Consider the following 22,017-nt stretch of genomic DNA (forward strand, 5'->3'; position numbering starts at 1 on the left):
CATGTGAAGTCTTTCTTTATAAATGTCATAATGAACCTGAAGCTTTGTTTTACGCCACCTGCGCTCAGCTTTTCGACATTCCTTTTTTTCATGTTTGACCTGCATGGTATTCCTCCAAGGCGATTTTTTCTTATTGGAGACCACTTTTAATTTAGTTGGTGCAATGGAATCAATAATGTTTGTAATTTTTAAAGTGAAATCTTCTACAAGTTCATTTGCAGAGAACCTAGAGAGGGGGGTTATGGATGAGAAAGCCTGAATAAATATATCACTGGTACTTTCAGTAATGTAACGTTTTGAGATAACCTCAGTTTGAACATTAGTGTTCACAGATAAATCACTTTCAAAGAAAACACAGCAGTGATCAGAGAGAGCAACATCAGATACCAGAACCTTGGAAATGTTTAGACCCTTGGAGATAACCAAGTCTAGGATGTGGCCCCTGTTGTGTGTGGGCTGCGTCACATGCTGAGTGAGTCCAAAGTTGTCAAGGACATAACACAGTTCTTCAGTCACTCTGTCCTCAGGTTTGTCAACATGGATGTTAAAATCACCAACAATTAAAACAGAATCAAAGTCAGTGCAGATAAGAGACAGTAGTTCAACAAGGTTATCAAAGAAATCAGTACAGTATTTAGGTGGTCTGTAAATATTAAGAAATATAGACCGAGAGGATGTATTTAACTGAAGAGCCACATATTCAAAAGAAGTGAAATTTCCATAAAACACCTGCTTGCATTTGAATAACTCATTAAAAATTATACTAACACCTCCTCCTTTTTTATGCGTTCTAGTCTCACTCACAAAAGAGAGGTTTGGAGGGCATGATTCAATGTGTACAGCTGCACTGTTATCTTGGTCTAACCAAGTCTCTGTTAAAAACATAAAATTAAGATTGTGTTTAATAATAAAATCATTTATTAAAAAAGATTTGCCTCCCAGAGACCTGATATTTAATAAAGCTAAGTTTAGTGAGTTAAAACCAGTTGTGTTATTTTTTACAGCTGTTTGTGGCTGACGAGGAAGTGGAGCTAAATTTAATAAGTTGGCAGATTTAGTCGAGTATCTTCTGTTTCTTAGCAGATTTACCCTTTTTCTATTTCCTGCCAACAGAGGAATTGAGGAGGCTACCTGAATTCCACAGGGCCCCGGCTTTTCCTGGTTGAAAACATTAATGATATCAGCTTTGAAGCCTGGACCCGGCCCATATCAGTTAGATATATACTGTTATATTACTAACAAAGACCCAACATCAAGACAGTATACGATCTAGTTCCATCTTACAGACAGGACTCAGTCTGTTCTCAACTACACCATGAGCATTGCACCTCCCAGCATGTAGCTAGTTACAGCAGCAACGACAAACTTCCTTTAACAGGCAGAAACCTTGAGCAGGACCAGACTCATGTTAGACAGCCATCTGCCTCGACTCATCTTTCCCGTTATATTGAGTTGTTTTCAATTGTCTTCACAAGATCTCAACTTATAGTCAGAAAGCTATAACTCAAATCACCAGAGGTGCACAAGGGGAAAGCCAACAAAGATATTGGTTTAACTTTTGTCATTAATGTTGCTAATGGCAGCATGACATGCGGTGTGGTCTATCAGAGCCATGAGTCTATTATTGTGTTGATGATCCTGTTATCAGCGTTATAATGAGAAAACCAGCTTTGTTATCGCACAACATGAAGAGAAATTAGTAATAGCAAACAACAAAAAATAAATCATTATCACAGGGAAACTGGCATTGTTGCTGAGATATTGAATACATAATGTAAGAATGTATGGTCTGTTAAGCATCCGAATTAACACTCATAACACCATTTTTAATTAGTCAACTCCTCTAAATTCTTTGGCATTGAGATTACTGACTCCCTCTCTTGGTCTATGAACATCAGTGGGATTGAACTGGCTGAATGTGTGCTTAGGGCTTACGTAGATTTGTTAAACTAAAGTGTAATTGTCTTTTGCTCACTGGTTTTAATGTGTCCAGTGTGATATTAAAACTGAAACCCAAAATGCTAGCAAGAGTATTATTTTAATTTAACTTGGGATCAGTTGTGTTATGATGAAAATTAAAATTATTCACTGAACCAACAGTCCACTCATCTGTAAATCTGTCTTCTGCACTTCATTCAAGATGCTTTGCAATAATAATCATCTCCACCATCACATTACATAATTCAGTTTAGCATTGGATATTTTACTAAATTATTTCCAAACACTGACTGCATTTTAATGCACTCATTTTTCCTCCTCTTGTCTGTGAAGTGATGCAGAATCCACGCTGAGACTGTGACAGCTGTCACTAATCTTCCTCGGGGAGTCTCGGCACTGTTGCTCTGTGATTAGTCTCGCTTGCCCAGCTTGCCTCGGTTCAGTGCTGCGCTGGAGCCAGGAGGAGACGGAGCCAGGGAGAGATAAGATAATCTGCCAAAGCAAGACAATGTGAATACAGAGAATCTGTTTGGACACAGGGCGGCGCCAGAGTATCAGAAATACCGGGGCCACTTTGGGAAAGAGGTGCTCTGTCTCTCTCAGCTCTGTTACCTGCAATTTCAACACGTTTTGAGCCATTAAATGCGCAAAGTGTTGACAATCACGCAGCCTTGGACAATTTAGAAGAATCTCACTAAGAAAACAATAGCCCATCTAACAGTATATAAAATAGAGCAGCTGGTACATTTTAAATCTACATGGTTATGTGGGCCTCAATGCAAAACTTAAAATATTGAGCAATTGTGTTTGCTTTGGTCAAAATAATGCAGCCTGTATGTTTAATCTAGCAATTACGGTACTTATCCCATTTTCAGCACTACAGTCAAAGCTGAACACCAAAACTCTTGTGTCAGACTGTGGAGTCGAAGTGCTTAAATCTGCTAAAACTATACAATTATCCCATATTTGTTTCTCTTAGATACAGAGCCATCATAATAGTGGGATCACAATCTAAAGTGACATTTTTTTAAACATACTTTCTGCAAATGTGCCAAGATCTCTATCTCCAGTCACAATAAACCTTAGACTGTATTCATAGGGGCTTTGAGAAATGTCACGCCCCTCCACGTCAGTTCAATTCCTGTGCGTAACTCGGTGTTTCCTAAGCGCTCCAGTCGCGCGGGGTCGCATCCAGATGTGTGTGTTTGTCTTTACGGTGCGCCGAAGACGTCGAGGAGCCTCTGAACCAATCAGCACCGCCCGGGGGCGGGTCGTATGTGTGTGGACTGTTGTGGATATGGAAAAATGGACAATTTAACACGCACATTCATCATTCATATCCCGATGGGGAGACCTGCTCCTCGCACGCGGAATTGAGTCGCAAATGCCCGGCCGTGGTGTGAAAAGGAAAAACAACCAGAGAGCGGAGGAGCGCGGCTTGTTACCCGGTAAGGGGGAGCTGTGTGTCGGGGAGAAGTGTGAGCGCAGCGGGGATGGTGCTGGGTGATTTCTGCTGGCTGTGTTCATTGTAGGTGCATCTGAGTAATAGCGGATAAACGTGATGAGATTAAAGGTGCATGTTGTGTATTCACAGTTTTCATCCCGTGGCTCTTATGGATCTATCATCTGCTCTAAATCACCTTTGAATGCAAGCTCCTGCTCATAATATACACAGCTTTATTGTCCCCCTGAGATGATGTGACGGCACAGGTTGCGATTGTATCACTACGAATACATCTCTAAATTTCCACCTTAAGGCAGCTCTGACTGCGATCAGCTCCTGCTGTATTGTTTGCCTTTGTCACTCACGCTGCTCTGATGTAGACACTGGAATCACACATGTTGGATTTCTCACAGAATAATACAAAACTACAGTCTTTTGTTTTACTGTTGAGATTATATAGCGATGAAATAATCCCAAAAGGTCAATGAAACCTAAACTGAGAGTAAGTGCAACAGGGGCACTTTAATTCACCACTGGATTATCATGCCAGCATTTAGCCTGTCTGACAGCCTGTGGCAGTAAATCTGGGTGGCTGTTGGAGCAGCAGGGAGTGATGATGTTCTGGTCCACGAGAGAGGTGCATGCTGGATAATAAAAGAGCACGCGACATAACTGCCAGAGAGCGATCTGGGAATTTTAGAAGGGGGGAGGCAGGACGCTCCACCTCGGATCATTTCCCCGGACGGTGCGTATATGTGCACCTTTGTGACTCGGATCGGATCGTAAATTGAGAAGTTGGTGTTTATGAGCTGCTACAGCTGACGGAGGTGTTGCAGGACGCTCAACAGTTCAGTCAGGGCGCTGCTGTGGTTGCTGAACCAGGTGGGGACAGTGACAGGGACTGGAGAGTCTGGATCTCCCAGCCTAAAACTGGATGAACCTTGCTGCTGCCACCTGCATCGGATCAGTGTCAGTGTGTGACAGGTAGGCTGAAACGGTGGCATGTTTTGATAGTAAATCTACCGCTCAGATACTGTGTCACTGATGCATCTCCGGACCTAAATCATGAACCGTTTCTCTGCAGCTACTGTAGATAACTCTGTACTATATCTGCAGCTTTAAAATTTTGCATTTCAAGTGTTGTGGAAACCTTCAGCACACGTAGAAATCTTTTGGCAGATGAACTGCACGCCTCTCCAACAGGACAGATGGGCTGTGGGGTGGCACATTTCCCCATCACCATCCAAGAATATGAAATTATGCTTCTACGAGTTCAGCTGTCAGGCTCTTCGTGGGAGCAAAATACTGTAAGATATCCGGAGAATCCCTTGGCAAAGTCTTATTGATAAAAATAGAGAACAGAGGATGTGGAAAGTGGAAGAAAAATGTAGCAGCAGACTATTAAAAGGCAGCTTTTGCAAAAATGTCAAATCCTAAACCTTAAGGTAATTTTCAAACCAAAAAAGTCAACACTGGCCAATTCAGATGTGCAAACTCAAGATTTTGCTGCTTCTTTCATCATGAAAAGTCACTGGCTTTTAACTAACAGAATGAGTCATTTGAAAATGTCAAATGTGTGCTCTGGAAGAGAGTGATGAGCACTTTCTTGTAGAGGTTTCTGACATTTCATAGACGTAACATTGATCACTTAGTTGTGAAATAATTTGCTGTTTTAAAAATAATCTGATTCAGATTCATCTATTGTCATTCACCATGTTGAAAACACAATGGAAAGAAAACTGTTTCTCAGGTCCAGCATTAACTAGAGAATAAATAGATAACAAATAATCTAAAAAGAACATATAAAAAATATAAAATCATACTATGTAATCCATTAATTGCTTGTTAAGTCCTGAGTCACCTGTTCAACAAATTAGATCAAATTGTCTAAGTGAAAATACAGTATCGCTCAAGAGCTGTAGGGAATTTCTATTTACATGAAAGCAGCTTTAAACACCTGTCTAATGCGCTGCTGCATTAAAAAGAAACAAAACCACGGGGCTGTTTAACTTGATAAAGTCCACACTTTGTTCTTCCTCGTCAGTCCCTCATGCATTCAAGATACAGCGGCTAATAGCTCCGAAACAGGCAGAAAATTACCTGCTTTCACATCCCGCTAAGTGCCCGTGTATTAATGAATCCCAGAGAAGCAAACAAGGCGGCCCGAGTTCATCTCAGCAATTAATTTCAAGTCTCAAGTTATATTTTTGATAAAGTAGAAAAATAGATGGAGACTTAAGTGATCCCAGGAAACACATTGTCGTTATCACAGATGCAAGGATGAGGAAGGCTCTCAAGGGAGGGCGGATCCTCTTGGAGAGATATGCATGGATTCTATCTGCATTAGGAAACGGCAGCTCGCTAGTCTTTATGGGAGTTTGCATTTATGAGGCTTGTGTAGTTCCATGCCTTGTGATCAAAAGAAGCACACATCCTGGCTTGTCATATAATTGGCCAATAATTGTATTCAAGAGTGTGTGGGTGTTTCACTAAAGGAGGTATTCAGTGAAGGAGACTGTCAGTTTTGCAACCGTTGATGGCTGTTAACCCCAATGGGTCACTGTGCATACTGAACATGCATCCCTCATGTACTTCCATAATGAATAATTCGAAGAGGGAAAGGATCGGCCTGAAAATAAAACACTACACTATTTATCATTTTTTTATTTCACCTTTATGTCACCTTTGAGATCAATACCTCTCTCACTGGTCTGACCCTGGCCAAGTCTAAGAAACTTGTAAGTCATGATAAGTCACAGAGCAGACCAAATGATCCTTTGTCACTTTCAAAAGACCCAAGCTCCATTTATGTGAACTCAAGGTTTGACAATGCTGGTACTACCTAACCTATCACTTGGCCTCCGATGCCCCCCCACATCCAACCTTGGAACTAGAGGTGCAACAAGAGCCAGAGCATCAATGACATTTTCAGGTGGGCAGCGATACCTTTAGTGGTCTAACCAATTAGTTCCTGGAACCATCCCCTTCCATGCTAGCTCCTACCGCCGTCATACAAACATGCAAAGAGAAAAAGAAAAAGTAGAGAGAGGACAGACAGAGAAGCCTGTTGGGGTGAGAGCACACTCCTGCCTGGGTTAAGCTGTACACTCTACCTCCCCCTAGGGACTTCAGAGGAGAGTAGAAAGAAGAGAGAGAAAACTCAGGGACAAGCACTCGAAGAAAGGTGGTGGAAAGATGACATATGAGGCAGAGCAAGGGGGAGATGCCTGTTTGTGCCAGAGATCTTCCCCTGCTGGTTAAGGCTGCATACTTAACCTCCCCTTATTCCCTCATTCATATGAGGGACGAGTGGAGAGACGAGAGAGAACTCAAGAGTCTGTAGTGAGATGGTATAGGAAAAAGACATGGAAGGCAGGGCCAGAGTGAGAAGTCTGACCCCAGCTACCCAAAAAGGTTAGGCTGTACGCTCCATCTCCCCCTCCTTCTGCATTTTCATGAGGGAAGAAAGAAGAGATGGAAAAATTAGTACAATTAGTGCTGTACATTACTGAATCAGTGGTAGACTTTCAATAGTTAATTTATCAATTTCTGGAAAGAAAATAATTGCCTGATATTTAATAACTGAGTGACATCTGTAGCAAAACTGTCAAACATTTGCTGACTCCAACCTCTTCAATATAAAGACATGATGGTTTTTGATATTTTGCAAAGAGAAAGAATGGGTTTTGAACTGATTTAAATGTTCTTACATTGTGTAGAACAAACAACTAATCGTTTAATCGATTAATTGTGCAACTGAAGGGCCATTAGCAAAAATGCAAATAATTGTTTGATGCAGCTGTACTGCAATGGATGAAAGGCTCTGATGTTGTCAAATATTTTCATGATGAATAAATCTTTTGTGATTTGCAAGAAAAATATTGAACTACTGTAGGTTAAGAATAGATCTGCCTTTCTTTTTTTAGATCTGATTAAAAGTTTTTGGGATTTGAACCATTAGTTTGTCGAAATAAGCAGCATGAAGATATCCTTTTGGGTTCTTAGGAATGGTGATATGTATTTATTTTGCAACATTCTACCATTGAAAGACCAAAGGATTAAGCAGTTAGTTAATTAATCAGTCATCCATTTGATTAACAGATAAATCGGTTAACCAGTTAATTGATTAATTGGTTAATAAGTTTATTAATCAATTTAGAAGTTTAAAGATTAATTGTAAAATTAGTGGGCAATAAGAAATAAAGAATAAGCTAGTTGCAGCTGTACGCAGAGGTAGGAGAAGCTTTGAAGTCATAAAATATTTTGATATTCAGTTCATATTTGGGAGATTTTTTTTCAGGCAAATAGCAAAGACCTGCTGGTTCTGGGCTCTTCAGTGTCAGGATTTGCTGCCTTCAATTTCAAAAGTAAAATTTCTAAGGTTTATTGTATTTTATGAAAAGACTGAATTTAATGACATTAAATTGGCCTATAAAATTGAGGTAGTTAGTTTTGAAGACGAAGCGATTAATCAGTTAATCATAAAAATAACAAACTGATAGTTGAATTACAAAAGTAATCATTTGTTGTAGATTTACTCTGAGGGAGGAAACTGTACGCTTTGAAGCCACCAGCCAAAAACTCCTGCTTTAATCTCACACATCAGGGACTCTGCTAATTGAATCCCGTTTGGAATGTGCCTCTTCTTCCTTATCCCAGGGTCAGATCGTATATCATCCCGGCATTGTCAAGGTCAGCTTGTTTGTAGGCCAATCTGATCTGAGTCGTGTGATAGGAATGCCTGCAAGGCTGGAGGAGCTGCAGATAAGATAAGTAGCAGGGAGGATGCACTGCGAGCAGCACCAGTTAATAAGGCAGATGGATTTCACTACATGCCTTCTCTGCTGTGTGTGTTGTCAGGTGCACAGGCAGGCACCCTGAGCACAGCACGGTGCTCTCGCTGTATCAGTGTCCCCAGTTGGTTTTTCCCACTCTCTGCTGTTCCTTATGATCTTTTTCTCTTATGTGTGATATAGCATATTTTCTGTCCCTCTTTCTCTTGGCCTGTAAACAGCTCCTTCAAATTAAGAGCACAAGCCTGAACCTCCTAATAACTGCTCCTACCCATCTTGTTCATTCTGTTAATTAGCCCTTGTGGCGTTGGAGTGCAGCATATTGTTGAGACATAATTAATCAAGCCAGCTTGTAATTACGCAGGGTTTTGGTATGCGAGCTCAGTTGGGAGGCTGGTTTCCTTTGCAGGGAGTTCGGCTTGAGGTAAACATCTTATTAACCATGTCAGAGTCCCTGTACGGTTTTATTAAGGTGGAGACAAAAGTGCTGTTATCCATATTATGAAAATGGCCTTGTAAAAAAAAAAAACAGCACTTGATTATATTTACGGCCATTTTGGTTCAGAGGTGGTCCAGTTAATGGAAAAACACTCAGGTTGCTGTGTGTAGACAGCAGGAGGGATGACTTTTCTTTCCCATAAAAAGCCATTTGTTCCGCATATGAGTGTGTGTCTGTTTATATATGCATACAGTGTGTGGGAGTGTAAAGAGTATCTCCATTTTAAGGGCAGTTGGTAGGTGAGGGCAGAAAATAGAACATGGATCACATCCCAGTTGTGAGCTCTTAATGCAGGTCTGTCAGGGGAAAGGGCCCTGTTTCTCTTTCACTGCAGTTGGTTTTTTTTTTTCGCTCCATCTTTCGTTGGCTCGCCACAAACTGACTGATACGAGAACAGACAAACTACACAGACACTCAGTGACTCCTGCTCAGTCAGGAATAGATTATAACCCCCCTATGAAACAGCCTTTTCGATTCACGCCAATAAAAACACACTGTTGATGAAGACATGAATAGATTTTTTGCTAGAATAGCTCTCGAACTCTGTCTCCAACTGGTCCATGTAATCGAGACACATGCACTAAAACAAGGGTTTCAAACCTGAGGGTCTCAGACCTCCAAGAGGTCAAAATATACATTTTTAGCCGTCATGCAAAGAAACTAAATGCTACAGTGATACAAATGTGCAAAGTATGTGCTTTTTGCTTACCATATAAAATGCCCAACACGAGTAGTCAACCACTTTGACTTTTCCACAGTTTACAGCGTTAAAACTGGGGATAAATGAAGTATTTCTGATTCTGGTTTTACAGTTTGATTTGCAAATAAAATTATTCAAAAGGGCAGATATCTGTAAAATGTAAAAGTTGTACCCTAATGGCGTTCAGTCAAACCTTATTTTGATCAGCTCAGAATAGTAACAGTTTTTTTTTTTGTTTTGTTTTTAATGTGTAAAATTGATGCTGTTTTGAAAACACTGAATGAAAAATTGTTTACCAACCTACAAAATTTGCTAAATTATGCTAAAATAAAAGACTGAGCCGGAGCTGAGCCAAAGGAGCTGACTCTTTGAAAAGAGCCGGACTTCAAATAATATCTCCTCTTCAAAATGTTGGACTTTCAAATCCCATTAAATCAGTTTTAACCCTTGTATCCTGACAAACTATAAAAAAAGTTCAAGGTCATTGTCACAGTACCAGTGTAAATAATGTTTGGCTTTCTTGCTGGTAGAGATGAGGTTTCTGCATACCGTTTCTACAAGGTTGATTTCATTGTAAGAATTGGAGTCTGCCATCACCAGGCAGAATCAAAGTGACAAAGGAAACATAAAGAAGTGTGACTTCTCTGTTCTCTCTCTATTCAATGCATCAAAGCTGTAAAAAGTTATTGCTACAGCAGACTCAACATTTCCTCGACCTCTTCTTGCTGCTGCTGCTGCTTCTGCTGCTGCTTCAATTAAAAGCGTTCATGTGGCAAATGATGAGATGACTTTATCGCAAATGGACAACTGTCCTTTTCTGCAGGTTTTTATAGTAGCCTGGCGATGTACTAATGAAGAGAAAGGCTGTGATGTTGTTTCAGAGCAAATATCCAACGCCTTATCAAGATATCAGTGTTGGATTCTGATGCATGAAAAACTTCTTGCATAATCTAGCACTATTATCTCCCTCTATCCTTCTTTCCGACGCCAACTCGGTCAAGGGAGATGGTTGTCTAACAAGAGTCTGGTTCTGCTCAAGGTTTCTGCCTGTTAAAGGAAGTTTGTCATTGCCACTCTAACCTGTCTTGATGTTGGGTCTTTGTTAATAATATAACAGATAATATAACAACATAGCGTTTATTGTGATTGGGCGCTATATAAAGATTGATTGATTGAATAATGTAACCAATCAGAATGTAGTTGTTCATTAGAAAGTGCTGTAGTCAAGTCACAGTGGCACGTTTTCATAGTTTCTGCTGCAGTGGGGTCTCAGACCCACCAATTCTGTAACTTTACTTGCTTACAACCTACAGTTTACTAACAACAACATAAAAAACTGTTCAAGTAGACCAACTAGCATCTCATTTACATTCTCGGGTGCATACTTGATCGATGTCTGTTTTAAGTTTTGGTTCACCAGACAGAGTGATGAAACAGCAGTAAAATCTTTGAGAGCAAAACATACAATTTGTAACGTCTCTTTAGCCATCCTGACGGGAGCTGGTGCTAAACAAGATGGCATTAGAATGGCAATGCAGGGAAACACACAGGCCAGCTGCTTGAAACTGATTAAATGATTAGGGTCTTATACAAAAAACTAAACAAACAATAAAAATGTCTGAGTTCCCCTCTCCATTCCCGAGTCTTTATGCAGTCCATACTCTGGTCCTAGTCCAAGTGAAAGTTAGTCCAAGTCCAAATTCTTCTTTGCTGACTCGGACCTGGGTCAGAGTTAAACACTGAGGACTTGAGACCTGACTCAGATTTGGGTTTAATGACTCAACTACAGAACTTCATAATAATTTATTTTAATAAACATATTTTATTGTTGATGTGCATTAGTATCTATTTTAGTCTCTATTTTATTCTCTATTTTATTCTATTTTTATTTTTATTGGTACTATTTTTATTATTATCATTATTATTATTTTGCCCTAATATGTCTTGCCATTCTTTTACATCTGCTTCTTTCTCGTTTTTCAATCGCTGTAAAGCACTTTGGGTTTCATTTGATTTGTATGAAAGGTGCTATATAAACAAAGCTTGATTGATTGATTGATTGATTTATTGATTGATTGATTGATTGATTGATTGATTGATTGATTGATAATTAAAAACTAAATTCTTATTGTTTACATTATGCAAGAAGTTTGTAGAGAGGGATGGACGTGGAGTTGGATATGTACTCTGACACATCATCACAGCCCTTCTCTTCATTTCTACCTTGTTGAAATGTATTTCTTTTTTTTTTTTTTTTTTTTTTTTTTTTTTTTTTTTTATTTGATAGGAAAGTGAAGAGAGACAGGAAATGTGGGGAGCAGAGGGTGGGGGAAGACATGCAGGAAATGGTCGACCAGCCGGGAATCGAACCGGCGACCCCTGCGACAAGGACTATAGCCTCCCCACGTGGGGCGCCCAGACCGCTAGGCCACCAGCGCCCCTGAAATGTATTTCTTATGAACTAGCATCTCAAGAAGTTAGAATAATAAGAACAATTTCAGGCTGTTGACTTGTACTTGATTGTTGTTAAGTAGAGTTTCCAATTCAGCTTGACTCAACTCTTACAAGTTTAAATCTTAAGCCCCCTAAAAACATTTCAGCTTGAAGAACGACCTTGTAAATTCTCAAACCGGCCTCTATTCTGTGAAATATGCAGCCAATATAGAGGCTGACAAGAGAAAGCGATTTGGGAACACTGCAATAACAGAGACAATGCAGTGTGGCTATCCTCTGCTCCCCAGTCATGCTGTCATATCTGTCAGCCTCGTAATGACAGAGTCCAGGGTTTTATTTTTAACCTGACCAAGCGTTTTCACCTCACCACAAGATTTGTGTTTTCTTCACAACTCTTAATTTCACTGGACTAATACATTGCCAGCAAAAACACACACGCCAGATGTGTGTTTAAGTATAGTCCAGACACACGCTTACACACAACCACAAAAAATCACACAGGGGACTGCTGCCACCGAGCACTGGCAGCTGTACAGTGCTATCAACCAGGATCTGCAGCAGTGTATTGTGGGCTTCCATCATTCAGGTGGGCCGCCTTTACAAACTAACCCTATCATTTGTGGAGGGATGGAAATCCCATTTTAGCAGCCATTTGGCTCATCCAGTGTCAATTTACAACCTGCTCTATGCTACTATCCAGATCATCTCAGTCATAATAATGCTGCTGCAGCTTCTGTTACTGTGGCAGTGACTCTGCTTACATGGCAAATGGCTGTAATAGTGGTGGATTTCATTCAATTGTGCTCAGCTCTGGAGCTGCAGCCACAAAAACAGCAAATTGGATAAATAAAGGAGAAGCCAATCTGTGCTTGAAAGGCAGAAATTGCTAGATAAAAATTTCCCCATTCAGCCAAAGGACAAGAAAAACAGAGAAGATTCAAAATTTCCTGTGCAAGGCCATCATCGGTGACATCCATTTCAGAGCATGTCAGTTTTCATTTTCTATCAAAGCCTGTATAAGCACGGTTGAATAAGCCGCTGTGTCAACACAATCTAAAGGAGACAGATGGGATGACAAAGTTAAATTCCATTTCCATGAATGGCTTAATGGTGTGGTTTAGAGAAAAATCGTGGCAGGTAGAAACAGTCCAGGGAAGCCCCGAGGAGGAAAAGATCAAGGGCAGGAAGTAAAGGGATTTGGCACAGCTGTCATTCCTAAATATCGATCATTGAGTCCTTGTGCTTGTTGTGATTCTGTCCTTCAATGCCACCTTAATGTCCTTCATCCTCACATTTTATTTCTCTTTGACTGTATCCCTTTCTGACCTTTACAATACTGACCTTCACTAGTCCTCCAGATTCGACTATATTCAATTTGAAGTCTCTGACCCACCTTTGACAGAGGATTTATATTGTCTTTTGATGATATCATATACTAATAATCAGTATACAGGTCCCTCCCTGATGCAGACATCTAAAAAAGCCAGTCACAAATTCAGCAGACTGGGGATAATAAATAAAACCCACCATTCCGAGCACTTTGCGTGGTTTTGAAGTGGCTAACCGCTGTCACTGGATCAGTCTAACAACAAACAGATGTCTGGTCTCACACAACTCCTGACACATATCTTTTTGATATTACTTTTAACATATAAATCAATATGATCTTAAAAAGAGGTGTGCTCTATTAAATAATTAATAAGTGGATGGAAAAAACATATTATAATCAATTAAAAAAAATCAATGCAAACATTGACTTCAGAATCCTTCTTTTGTGTGCCAGTAAAAGTCATTTTATTCCATGGCATTTGCAATGACAGCTACTATATGAAAATGTTTTTAAGAAAGTAAATATATTCATAACTATTGCCAGAAAAATGCAGATTTTCTTTCAAAATGGTATGTCATTTTTTGGGAATCATAGGAATCACAACTTTAAATCAAAGTTGACTCAGTATGTGCTTTGATGCAGTAAAAAAATGGATGTAGTCTTGTGGTTTCAACAGTGAATGACAATGCTCAAGTGTTCTTAACCTAGCTTGTTTTATTGGCTGGAAGGAGGCGACTTCCCTGGTTGCCAAAATAAGTTATTGTTAAGAGATCTATAAAAATCTTTTCATCTAGATAAGTAGCTCAATAGATATTTTCTAGCCATTGAGTGTATGTCTCAATGGCTAGTTTAAGTTCTTATTCAACACAGCAAAATGTTTATTTTGTTAAATTGTTGTCCCTTTTGTAGTGAAATCAATAATGGGTATGGGTTTGCTTAAGGGCATCGACGACTGTGATTGACAAGACACTACCGCAGCAATCTGTCAGTCTGAATAAAGACTGAACAATGTGTACTTTGTACTTCTGCTGAGTGAAAAACCCAACACGCCAAACCTTGGGTTTCAAAAGGGGGCGTCTGAAAAGCTTGACAAAAGGCGGCTGCGTCATCCGCCAAATCATCCGCCTCTTTTATACAGTCTAGTGTGCTTTTTCTAAAGGTAAAATAAGGAGGAAGCAGCCTCATAGGAACTCCATTTGAGAATGGATGCAGTGAAGAAAAGCTCATTTGTCCACCCTGGTGGTACATGACTTACCTGCCACTTTATATAAGCTGAACGCGATGTGCAATATTAGGGGTTTATTCTTTGCAGTGTTGACACAGTTGCATGCTTGCTGAGTACACTTATACTGAACCTTCCTTGGAGTTTTCTTTAGCACTCAAGGCGAGCCAATGATCAAAGAATTGCTGGCCTTGCTGAGTGTATTCCTCATGTCTGTGATTAAGTGTTTGGGGCCCCCTTGCATTATCACACCTCCTTCAGCCTCCCTCTGTTTTAAAGATGAAGCAGGCGTAATTTAAAAAAGGAAACCATGCAAAAAAAAAGGGGGTTTTGTTTCTACGTAAAACCCTCCAGTCAGCTTAGGTAGGATGGAAATGGGAGGCGAAACAAGAGGAGAGAAAGAAGGAAGAAATGATGGATGGCAGGGAAGAAAGTATAAATGGGAAACAAATGACGAGGGGTGGAATTGAGGGGCTCTGAATCCTGTGCTCACCTTTCCTTGAACCCCGTCCTTCCACCTTCAGGCCGCTTTATTCAATGAGCCTTGTGGCTTTTTCCAGCGCTAGTCACCCAACCATAATGATTCATCATTGATCCGAGACAGGGGGACTTCTCTCTCCACTTACAGCCACTTATATATGTGTGTCTTCTTGCCAAGCTCCACGGATGTTGTCAGGCCTAGTCGGGTCCAGACTTGTCCCAGAGTTCACTGGCTCACATTCATCACCGTTGGACCCTTGTTTATGGCCAAACATTGGACAGATTGTCCATACGAAAGTGGGATGGTAGGGATCAACAGAGCGGTGTGGTAGAAAGGTTTTCATACACCTGGAGCTGTCAGCAGTAAGACAAGGGATTGGGTTTTGTTTCATGCTGTAATATATTGTAATATCTTAAATGACTTTGGTGCATGTGTTGTCATTCACTTTCCTCTAAACCTTTAATATCTCAGAGTTTCTGCTTGTGTTGTTATTCTGAGTCAATCAAGAACAAGCTTTGAGCTGCTGTTTTCAGGACAAAGAAAAAATTAATTCTTATTTTAAAATGACAGTGTTAACATAGAAATCGAAACTCCTGTTGTCGATCTAATGGAGACACCTTCAGTGTAAATATCCTTAATAGACTGTCATCTTTCCAAAGATGTCCAATGGCGTTAGATAAGACAACCCACTGGGATAAATTCTTCATGCCCATCATCATTACCACCAACATAATGATACCCTCCATCACTTTTCAATTACACCTTCTTCCCATCACCATCAATTATCCCTGCAACCACAAATCACCGGGAGGTATTATGAAACGGATCCCTCACTGGAGCGTATTCTGATGAGGACAAGGGTCCAACTGTGCGTCGATGGCGGGGGATGTAAATTACAAAAAAAAATACAGAAAGGAAAAATCAATGCCTTAACTAAAGTCGCCAGTGAATTATTGATGAGGAGTATGTAATGGGATCCCAAGTGTCTATTTCTCCCCCAACTTGGACTGCTGCTTGCTGCTCTGGCTGCCACAAGTCATAGTCAGTGAAGTAGAAACAAGGAAGGTGCCAAACAACCCCCACTTCTATCTCCAGCGGCAGTGTAGCTGACCTGAATTAGCTGGTGCTGTTTGGCTGACACGACCAGCTGTGAGGCTTACAAACTGTTACAGTTAGAAATCATTTCGAGAAAGACTTGTGCGCCTGAATGGTTCTGCCACTGTGAAAAAATAGACTGTCAAGTACAAGGCTGTGTCTTTTAAAAGGCTGTGTCCTTTAAAGAGAGTTTTATGGAATGGAGTAAGTCATATCAGGCTGGAGCTGAGTCCTAAGCTGTGAAGAGTCACGCCTTTTATGTTTACGTAGGTAAATGGAGGCAAGTACACCGGAAGACCTTTAATTATTACAAAAACCTCTGTGATATCTGATATGCCTGAAAACTCCTCCTCTCAGTAATATTTCTGCTTTGAGTAGGTTCAGAAAATGTAATTTTTGTTGCGGATTTCAAACAGACTGTCTGAGAGTGTGCAAGCTAAGCCAACAGATAAGGTGCATTTCGACCAAGAGTTCTGGGGTCTTTTAGCCCCCAGAACTACTTTCCCTGGAACTAAAGGGTTCCTGTGCCCCCATTGTTGTCTGTGTTTCGACCGCGGGCTGTCCAGAGTAGATTGTGCAAATCAGGCCAGTGAGATATGGAGAAAAAAAAAAGTACATTAAATAATACTTTGAAATCTTCATAAAAAACTAAACTAGTATGAATTCCCAGGAACTCCCTCTGTGTTTCAACAACTGTGTAAACTCCACAAACACCGTTATGTTCAGCCGAAAGTCCCAGGACCTTTGAAAAGTACTACCTCCCAAGCAGGGGCTTTTCAGGGGGGAGTTAATCTACCCCTGAACTAAATTTAGACCCTGGTTCCTCCGATCGAAACACATGTAGTTCAGGGGTCAAGTCCCTAGTTCCGGGGTAAAGTTGCTGCGGTGGAAACACGCCTATAGCTAACTAGCTTGCAGGCTGTTTCCTTCAACTCAGCTACCTGTGTTGACTGTCCAGTGAGTTTGTATGATTAAAACTAAATCAGAGTAATGTTATTCTGCTAGAATAAGGTTACAAACTACATTTAATACAGTCAGATTGTCTTTATCAGTTTGATATGAGATACAGATATACCATTGATCTGACAAAGTTAGCCTCTACTCCATGGCTACAGGTATACTTTCTATCAGGTTTGTAACAAAAAGCACTTCCTTGCGTTACTAGATACTAGTAACTAGAGGTATCACCAGTTTATTTAGGGATCTATGGACATGGTCACATACGTTAATGTTGCTTTATTTAAGCTAACTCATGATAAGCTAACGCTTCTGTCATGCAGTTGCAGTTTTACATACACAGCAAACGCTCTTACCTTTATTGAAGGTTTTTGTGTACATGGTGCTAAAATAGAAATGCTTCTTTATTTTACTTCTTAAATGCCTCTGAATCGTTGTCAACTTTTTAAGCACAGCTTGTTCGGTATCTCCATTTTATGTTAGCAATGGAATCTAAGATAGATCCAAGTGATAATTCAGGAAAAAAAGGCACAGTTAGAAATAATTTCCAGAAAGGCTTGTATGCCAGAATGGTTCTGCAATACCATCAAGCTAGAAAGTAATGTACATTTAAATGCAATGGAACTTATAAGAAGAAACAACACCAATACGAAAATCATCATAGTGTGAACAGTTTTGCCGTTTTACCTTTTTCCAAATTTAGTTTGAACTTTAAATGTAGAGAGACAGCCGTTTATACATGCAGAGATTCAAGCTATCTTCTTCTAGTGTTTCAAGAAACTGGAGAGATCAAGCAGAACCAAAGAGAGTGGTGAGGGTTATCTGTGGAGTTCATCTCATAAAATAAGAGATGAGTGTTTTCAGTTTTAATGCAAAAAATTCAAGTCAGCCACTGTGGAGATGTCGATGTCAAAACTAAAGAGAACTGTCTCGCTCTGCAGAGAAATTTGACAGTGATGTTTTCATGGAGTTTAATATCAATAGGCTGTAAGTTACAGGTCTGATATTTCGACATGTTGACCCTGGAGAATACTACACCTTGGGAAAAACACTACTGAGAGTTTAAAACCCTTTGAGTCTCTCTGAATGTAAAATAGTAAAAGGATATTATCTTATTTTGTCTAACCAACAATAAAAAACCCAATTTCACATGTATTTTAAAGTCCTCAAGTCCAACCTGTGGCCTCTTTTCACATGCCACTCCTCACTCTTTCTCCCAGATCCTTACACTATCGACTGTCCAATCCTCTCTGTATAAAAATGTAACTATCAGCACTCTTCAAGACTCTCTACACAGGGTGCACACCTTAACCACCAGGCTTAACCGGAGCCCTGAATTCTAATTTCTAGCCACCATAAATGAAAAACAAAATCCCTACATTTCTGTGGACTTCCATTAGTTTTGCTGGATAAATCACTTCTCTATCGTAAGATTAATTCTCTTACAAGCCCAGAACAACATTTTTGTGTTTCCATACAAACACACACACTTCCATCATCCATAGCCTTTTGACATCTCAAGAGTGACTCTTATTTAACATAGGTAGAGTATTCCCTTGGTGCTGTTTTGTCACACTATCTTAACTCTTCAGTTTTATGAATAATGAAAAATACAGGACCCTCATGTTTACAAATCCCAGTAGAAACCAGTATAACAACAGATAAAAGGGAAATCAGTGTTCAAGCTAGAACACAACTTTCTGCCAGTTTCTTTGATCCTGATGGTTTTCCCACAAAAATGCCCATTTCCTCTACTCTTTTGACATGAGGAAATCAGAGGATGCATTGTTTACCTACATCACTGTTGTGTGGTTTGTTTTATAGTGAACAGAGAAGGCAGGCATCACTTCTGCTTGGCTGGAGAGGAGGCAGAAATTGGGGAATGTGAATGAGAGGAGCGGCCAGGTGAGACCTGAAAGCTGCCTTTGTGTGGCAGCTGGCAGGGTGAACACTACCCTTCACTGTGAGAAGCTTTTCAAAAACACACACTCTCACACACACACACACACACAAGCATACTGTACATGTTAGGAAGTTATGGAGGATGTTTGGCAAAAATATGAGGCTGAAAAACCGTTGCACATTTGGAAATGTAACAAAAAAGGCATTCACTTGGTCCCCTCAAGGTAAATGCATGTTTCCTTGAGCCGCATCTTTTCAAAATGCCAATGCAAATTTTCATTTTAGATGCTTAACGCTCTCATATTTTCTCCTCCAACGAACATCAACCGCATCTGTCTCCGTGAAGCCGGAGCTTGAGGAGCATGATAGTATCTAGTCCTGTCTGCTGCTCCAGATTCAATGCACTATTGCAAGAGACTGCTCCAGAAGTCTGCACACAGCCAGATGGGACTGTAAATACCCATCCTTTTCTCAGGACTGTGCAAGTAATACAGGGATGGAGATAGAGGGGAGGGTTACGTCATGCAGTGATGGTTCTGATGTGTGGATAATCAGGAGTGGATGCCTTTCTGAGTGCGCACTGAGTTCTACTTTCCTTTTTTTTCTCCTTGAGCTCAAGCAGAAGAAGAAGTCTGACAGTTGAGAAAGATTACATTTACTCCACCATGTTCACACGACAGCCTTATTCCTCTCATGTCCAGCTCGGGGTGGGAAGCTCTAATGCTGTCCAAATATCGTTCTGTTGAATTCCAGGTTAGCAGATCCTGTAAACAGAAGGAATCTGACATTTTAATTAGCAATTAACCGCTTCAATGCTGATTAATCATCTAACAAGTCAATGCAGGTTCAAATCTGGAGGGGTATCTTGTCCATTTTAAGATATAAAAAACATCACTTTTCAACAGCTATGCCACGACAGCTAATGGGTAAACAGTGAACTGTTAGCTAGCTAACAATATTCTTACTCTACACTTTGCTGGGCTAGCTTATTTCCCTATAGCCAACTAGCATAACTGTAAGTCATAAGCTTATATAATTACATTATTATTATTTTATAATATTAGCCTGCTAACATAAACTTAAGCTAGCAAATAAGCTGGTATTACTCTAAAAACTGTTGGCTGGCTTAAGACTAACAAACTCGAATTGTAGGTTGTAAGTGGTTGAATGCTAACATTGCCTGTTGTCTTACAGAATCTAATAGGTTGTTAACTGTAAGTATGGCCCGTTGTTTCACCAGATTTTATCCATTCATTTTCTCTGAGTTGCTAATCAAATATAAAATGGTAAAATGCCAGTGAATTGTAAAATTTGATGATTTGCTAACCTGGAAACCAGCACAAGAGGATAAAAATATTTCAGCTTTTGGATGACTTTAAAAGAAGATGGCTTACGTGTGACTATGCTTATGCTTTTTGGATGTGTAATCGCAGGTTACACATCTCTCTGATGCAATTGAAATGAAAGCTTCTTGGACCTATTGGCCCAACTATAGTGTTCTTGATGATCTCTCTTGAGGCAGATTTTTCATGATCAACCCTAGAGTGTTTCTCCTCGCTGGCTACAGAGCGGCCACTCTGTCTGTGTACTGATCTGTATTCTTGTTTGTTTACTCCTCCCCAACAGAGGCCCTGCAGACAGCAGTCGCGCCAGGCACCATGAGGCAGCAAGCCTGGCCTGAGAGAGCGGAGAAATCACCTTTCATCACTCTCAACTGGACGGGGCAAGGGAGGAAATGCATACAGGAGCAGCAGCAGCAGCAGCAGAGACCGGCTAATTCCCTCATCTGAGAGTACAGTGGAGAGCAAATGGGGAAGCAGGACGAGGTTGAGGGAAGGGAGTAAGTTACTTAGAATTCATCATCCTAAATGGCAAAGTGGACCGGGCACTCAGAGGCAGGGATGTCCTTGTTAACACATTGTCCTCCGTTAGAAGCTCCTTGTTAGAAATCACACATCAGCCCTGCCCCTGTGAGGCTGCTGAGCTGAGGGGCTGAGGAGAGGAACCAGAGAGAGACAGAGCAGAAAAAAGAGACAGGCCCCCATGCAGGCGCGTAAGAAGTATGTTCTGCTGGGCTTGTGTGCGTGCTGCTGGCTGGTGCTCTTTTATTGGGGTGGGGGAGTCCAGCTGCGTCTGCTTCGCCTGCTGACACGGCACCGTGGGGAAGTGGTGCGCCCCTGGCCCAACTGGACTGACAAGGCCTTCCTGCCCCGCTATGCCCACCTAGATGAGCTCCAGACAGACCCCGGGACGGCTGAGTCGCCCCGTCAGCGCCGCCAAGCATGGTCTGCCATTTATAAGGACAGTCGCTGCCGTATGGAGACCTGCTTTGACTTCTCGCGGTGTCGCCGCAGAGGAAGGGAAGGTTTCAGGGTGTACATATATCCATCAGAGAAGAATGACCGTGTGTCGGAAAGCTACAGGAAGATCCTGACATCAATAGCTGAGTCACGGTACTACACATCAGACCCTCGTGAAGCATGTCTGTTTGTGCTGGGAATCGACACCTTGGATCGGGACCAACTATCAGGACAGTTTGTTCCAAATGTGGACGAGCGGATTCGTGGTTACCCGCTGTGGAACGACGGGCGGAACCACCTGATCTTCAACCTGTACTCAGGCACCTGGCCTAACTACACAGAGGATCTTGGCTTCAACATCGGCCAGGCCATTCTAGCCAAAGCCAGCTTGAACACGGAACATTTCAGGCCAGGCTTTGACGTCTCCATCCCGCTATTCTCAAAGGATCACCCGCAGAAGGGTGGAGAGCGGGGCTGGCTGGTGAGGAACACCATCCCACCAAGGAGAAAGTACCTCCTTATGTTCAAAGGGAAGCGTTATCTGACGGGCATCGGCTCAGACACGAGGAACGCTCTTCATCACATCCACAACGGGAAGGACATTGTGTCGCTGACTACGTGCCGCCACGGGAAGGACTGGGAGAAGCACAAAGATGCCCGCTGTGACCATGACAACCTGGAGTATGAAAGGTAAGACTGGGGTCACATGGTCAGGGGGAGGGCAGCAGTGTGGTGGCGTTAAAACAAGAGGCGAGGTGTGAGCCTAAACAGGGATTTATGGGAACAGAGTGTCAGAATCTCTTTTATTGGGAAATACACAGCGGTGTTGTTCCATTTGCGTCTTGTTTGAACTTTACATGCTGTTTTATTGGTCTTTAAGATGTCACTGATTTTCTACAAGC

At 41.1% G+C, this 22,017-nt stretch overlaps 1 protein-coding gene across 3 annotated transcripts in view; it reads left to right on the forward strand.

Annotated features, from left to right (window-relative positions):
- The first annotated feature begins 3,074 nt into the window (after window positions 1-3,074).
- ext1c (exostoses (multiple) 1c) overlaps window positions 3,075-22,017 on the forward strand; it is a 119,201-nt gene continuing 100,258 nt past the window's right edge. Inside the window, exons 1-3 of one of the 3 annotated variants that reach the window (XM_034705578.1) lie at window positions 4,097-4,366; window positions 18,738-18,818; window positions 20,442-21,805. In XM_034705578.1, coding sequence (XP_034561469.1) covers window positions 20,859-21,805 — 947 coding nt within the window. In that variant the 5' untranslated portion in view covers window positions 4,097-4,366; window positions 18,738-18,818; window positions 20,442-20,858. Of the gene's footprint in view, window positions 3,387-4,096; window positions 4,367-18,737; window positions 18,819-20,441; window positions 21,806-22,017 lie in introns of those variants that run through there. The other 2 variants (XM_034705576.1, XM_034705577.1) reach the window with 2 other exon arrangements.

Source organism: Notolabrus celidotus, chromosome 16 (genome assembly GCF_009762535.1).
Source record: "Notolabrus celidotus isolate fNotCel1 chromosome 16, fNotCel1.pri, whole genome shotgun sequence".
Classification (NCBI taxonomy): Eukaryota; Metazoa; Chordata; class Actinopteri; order Labriformes; family Labridae; genus Notolabrus; species Notolabrus celidotus.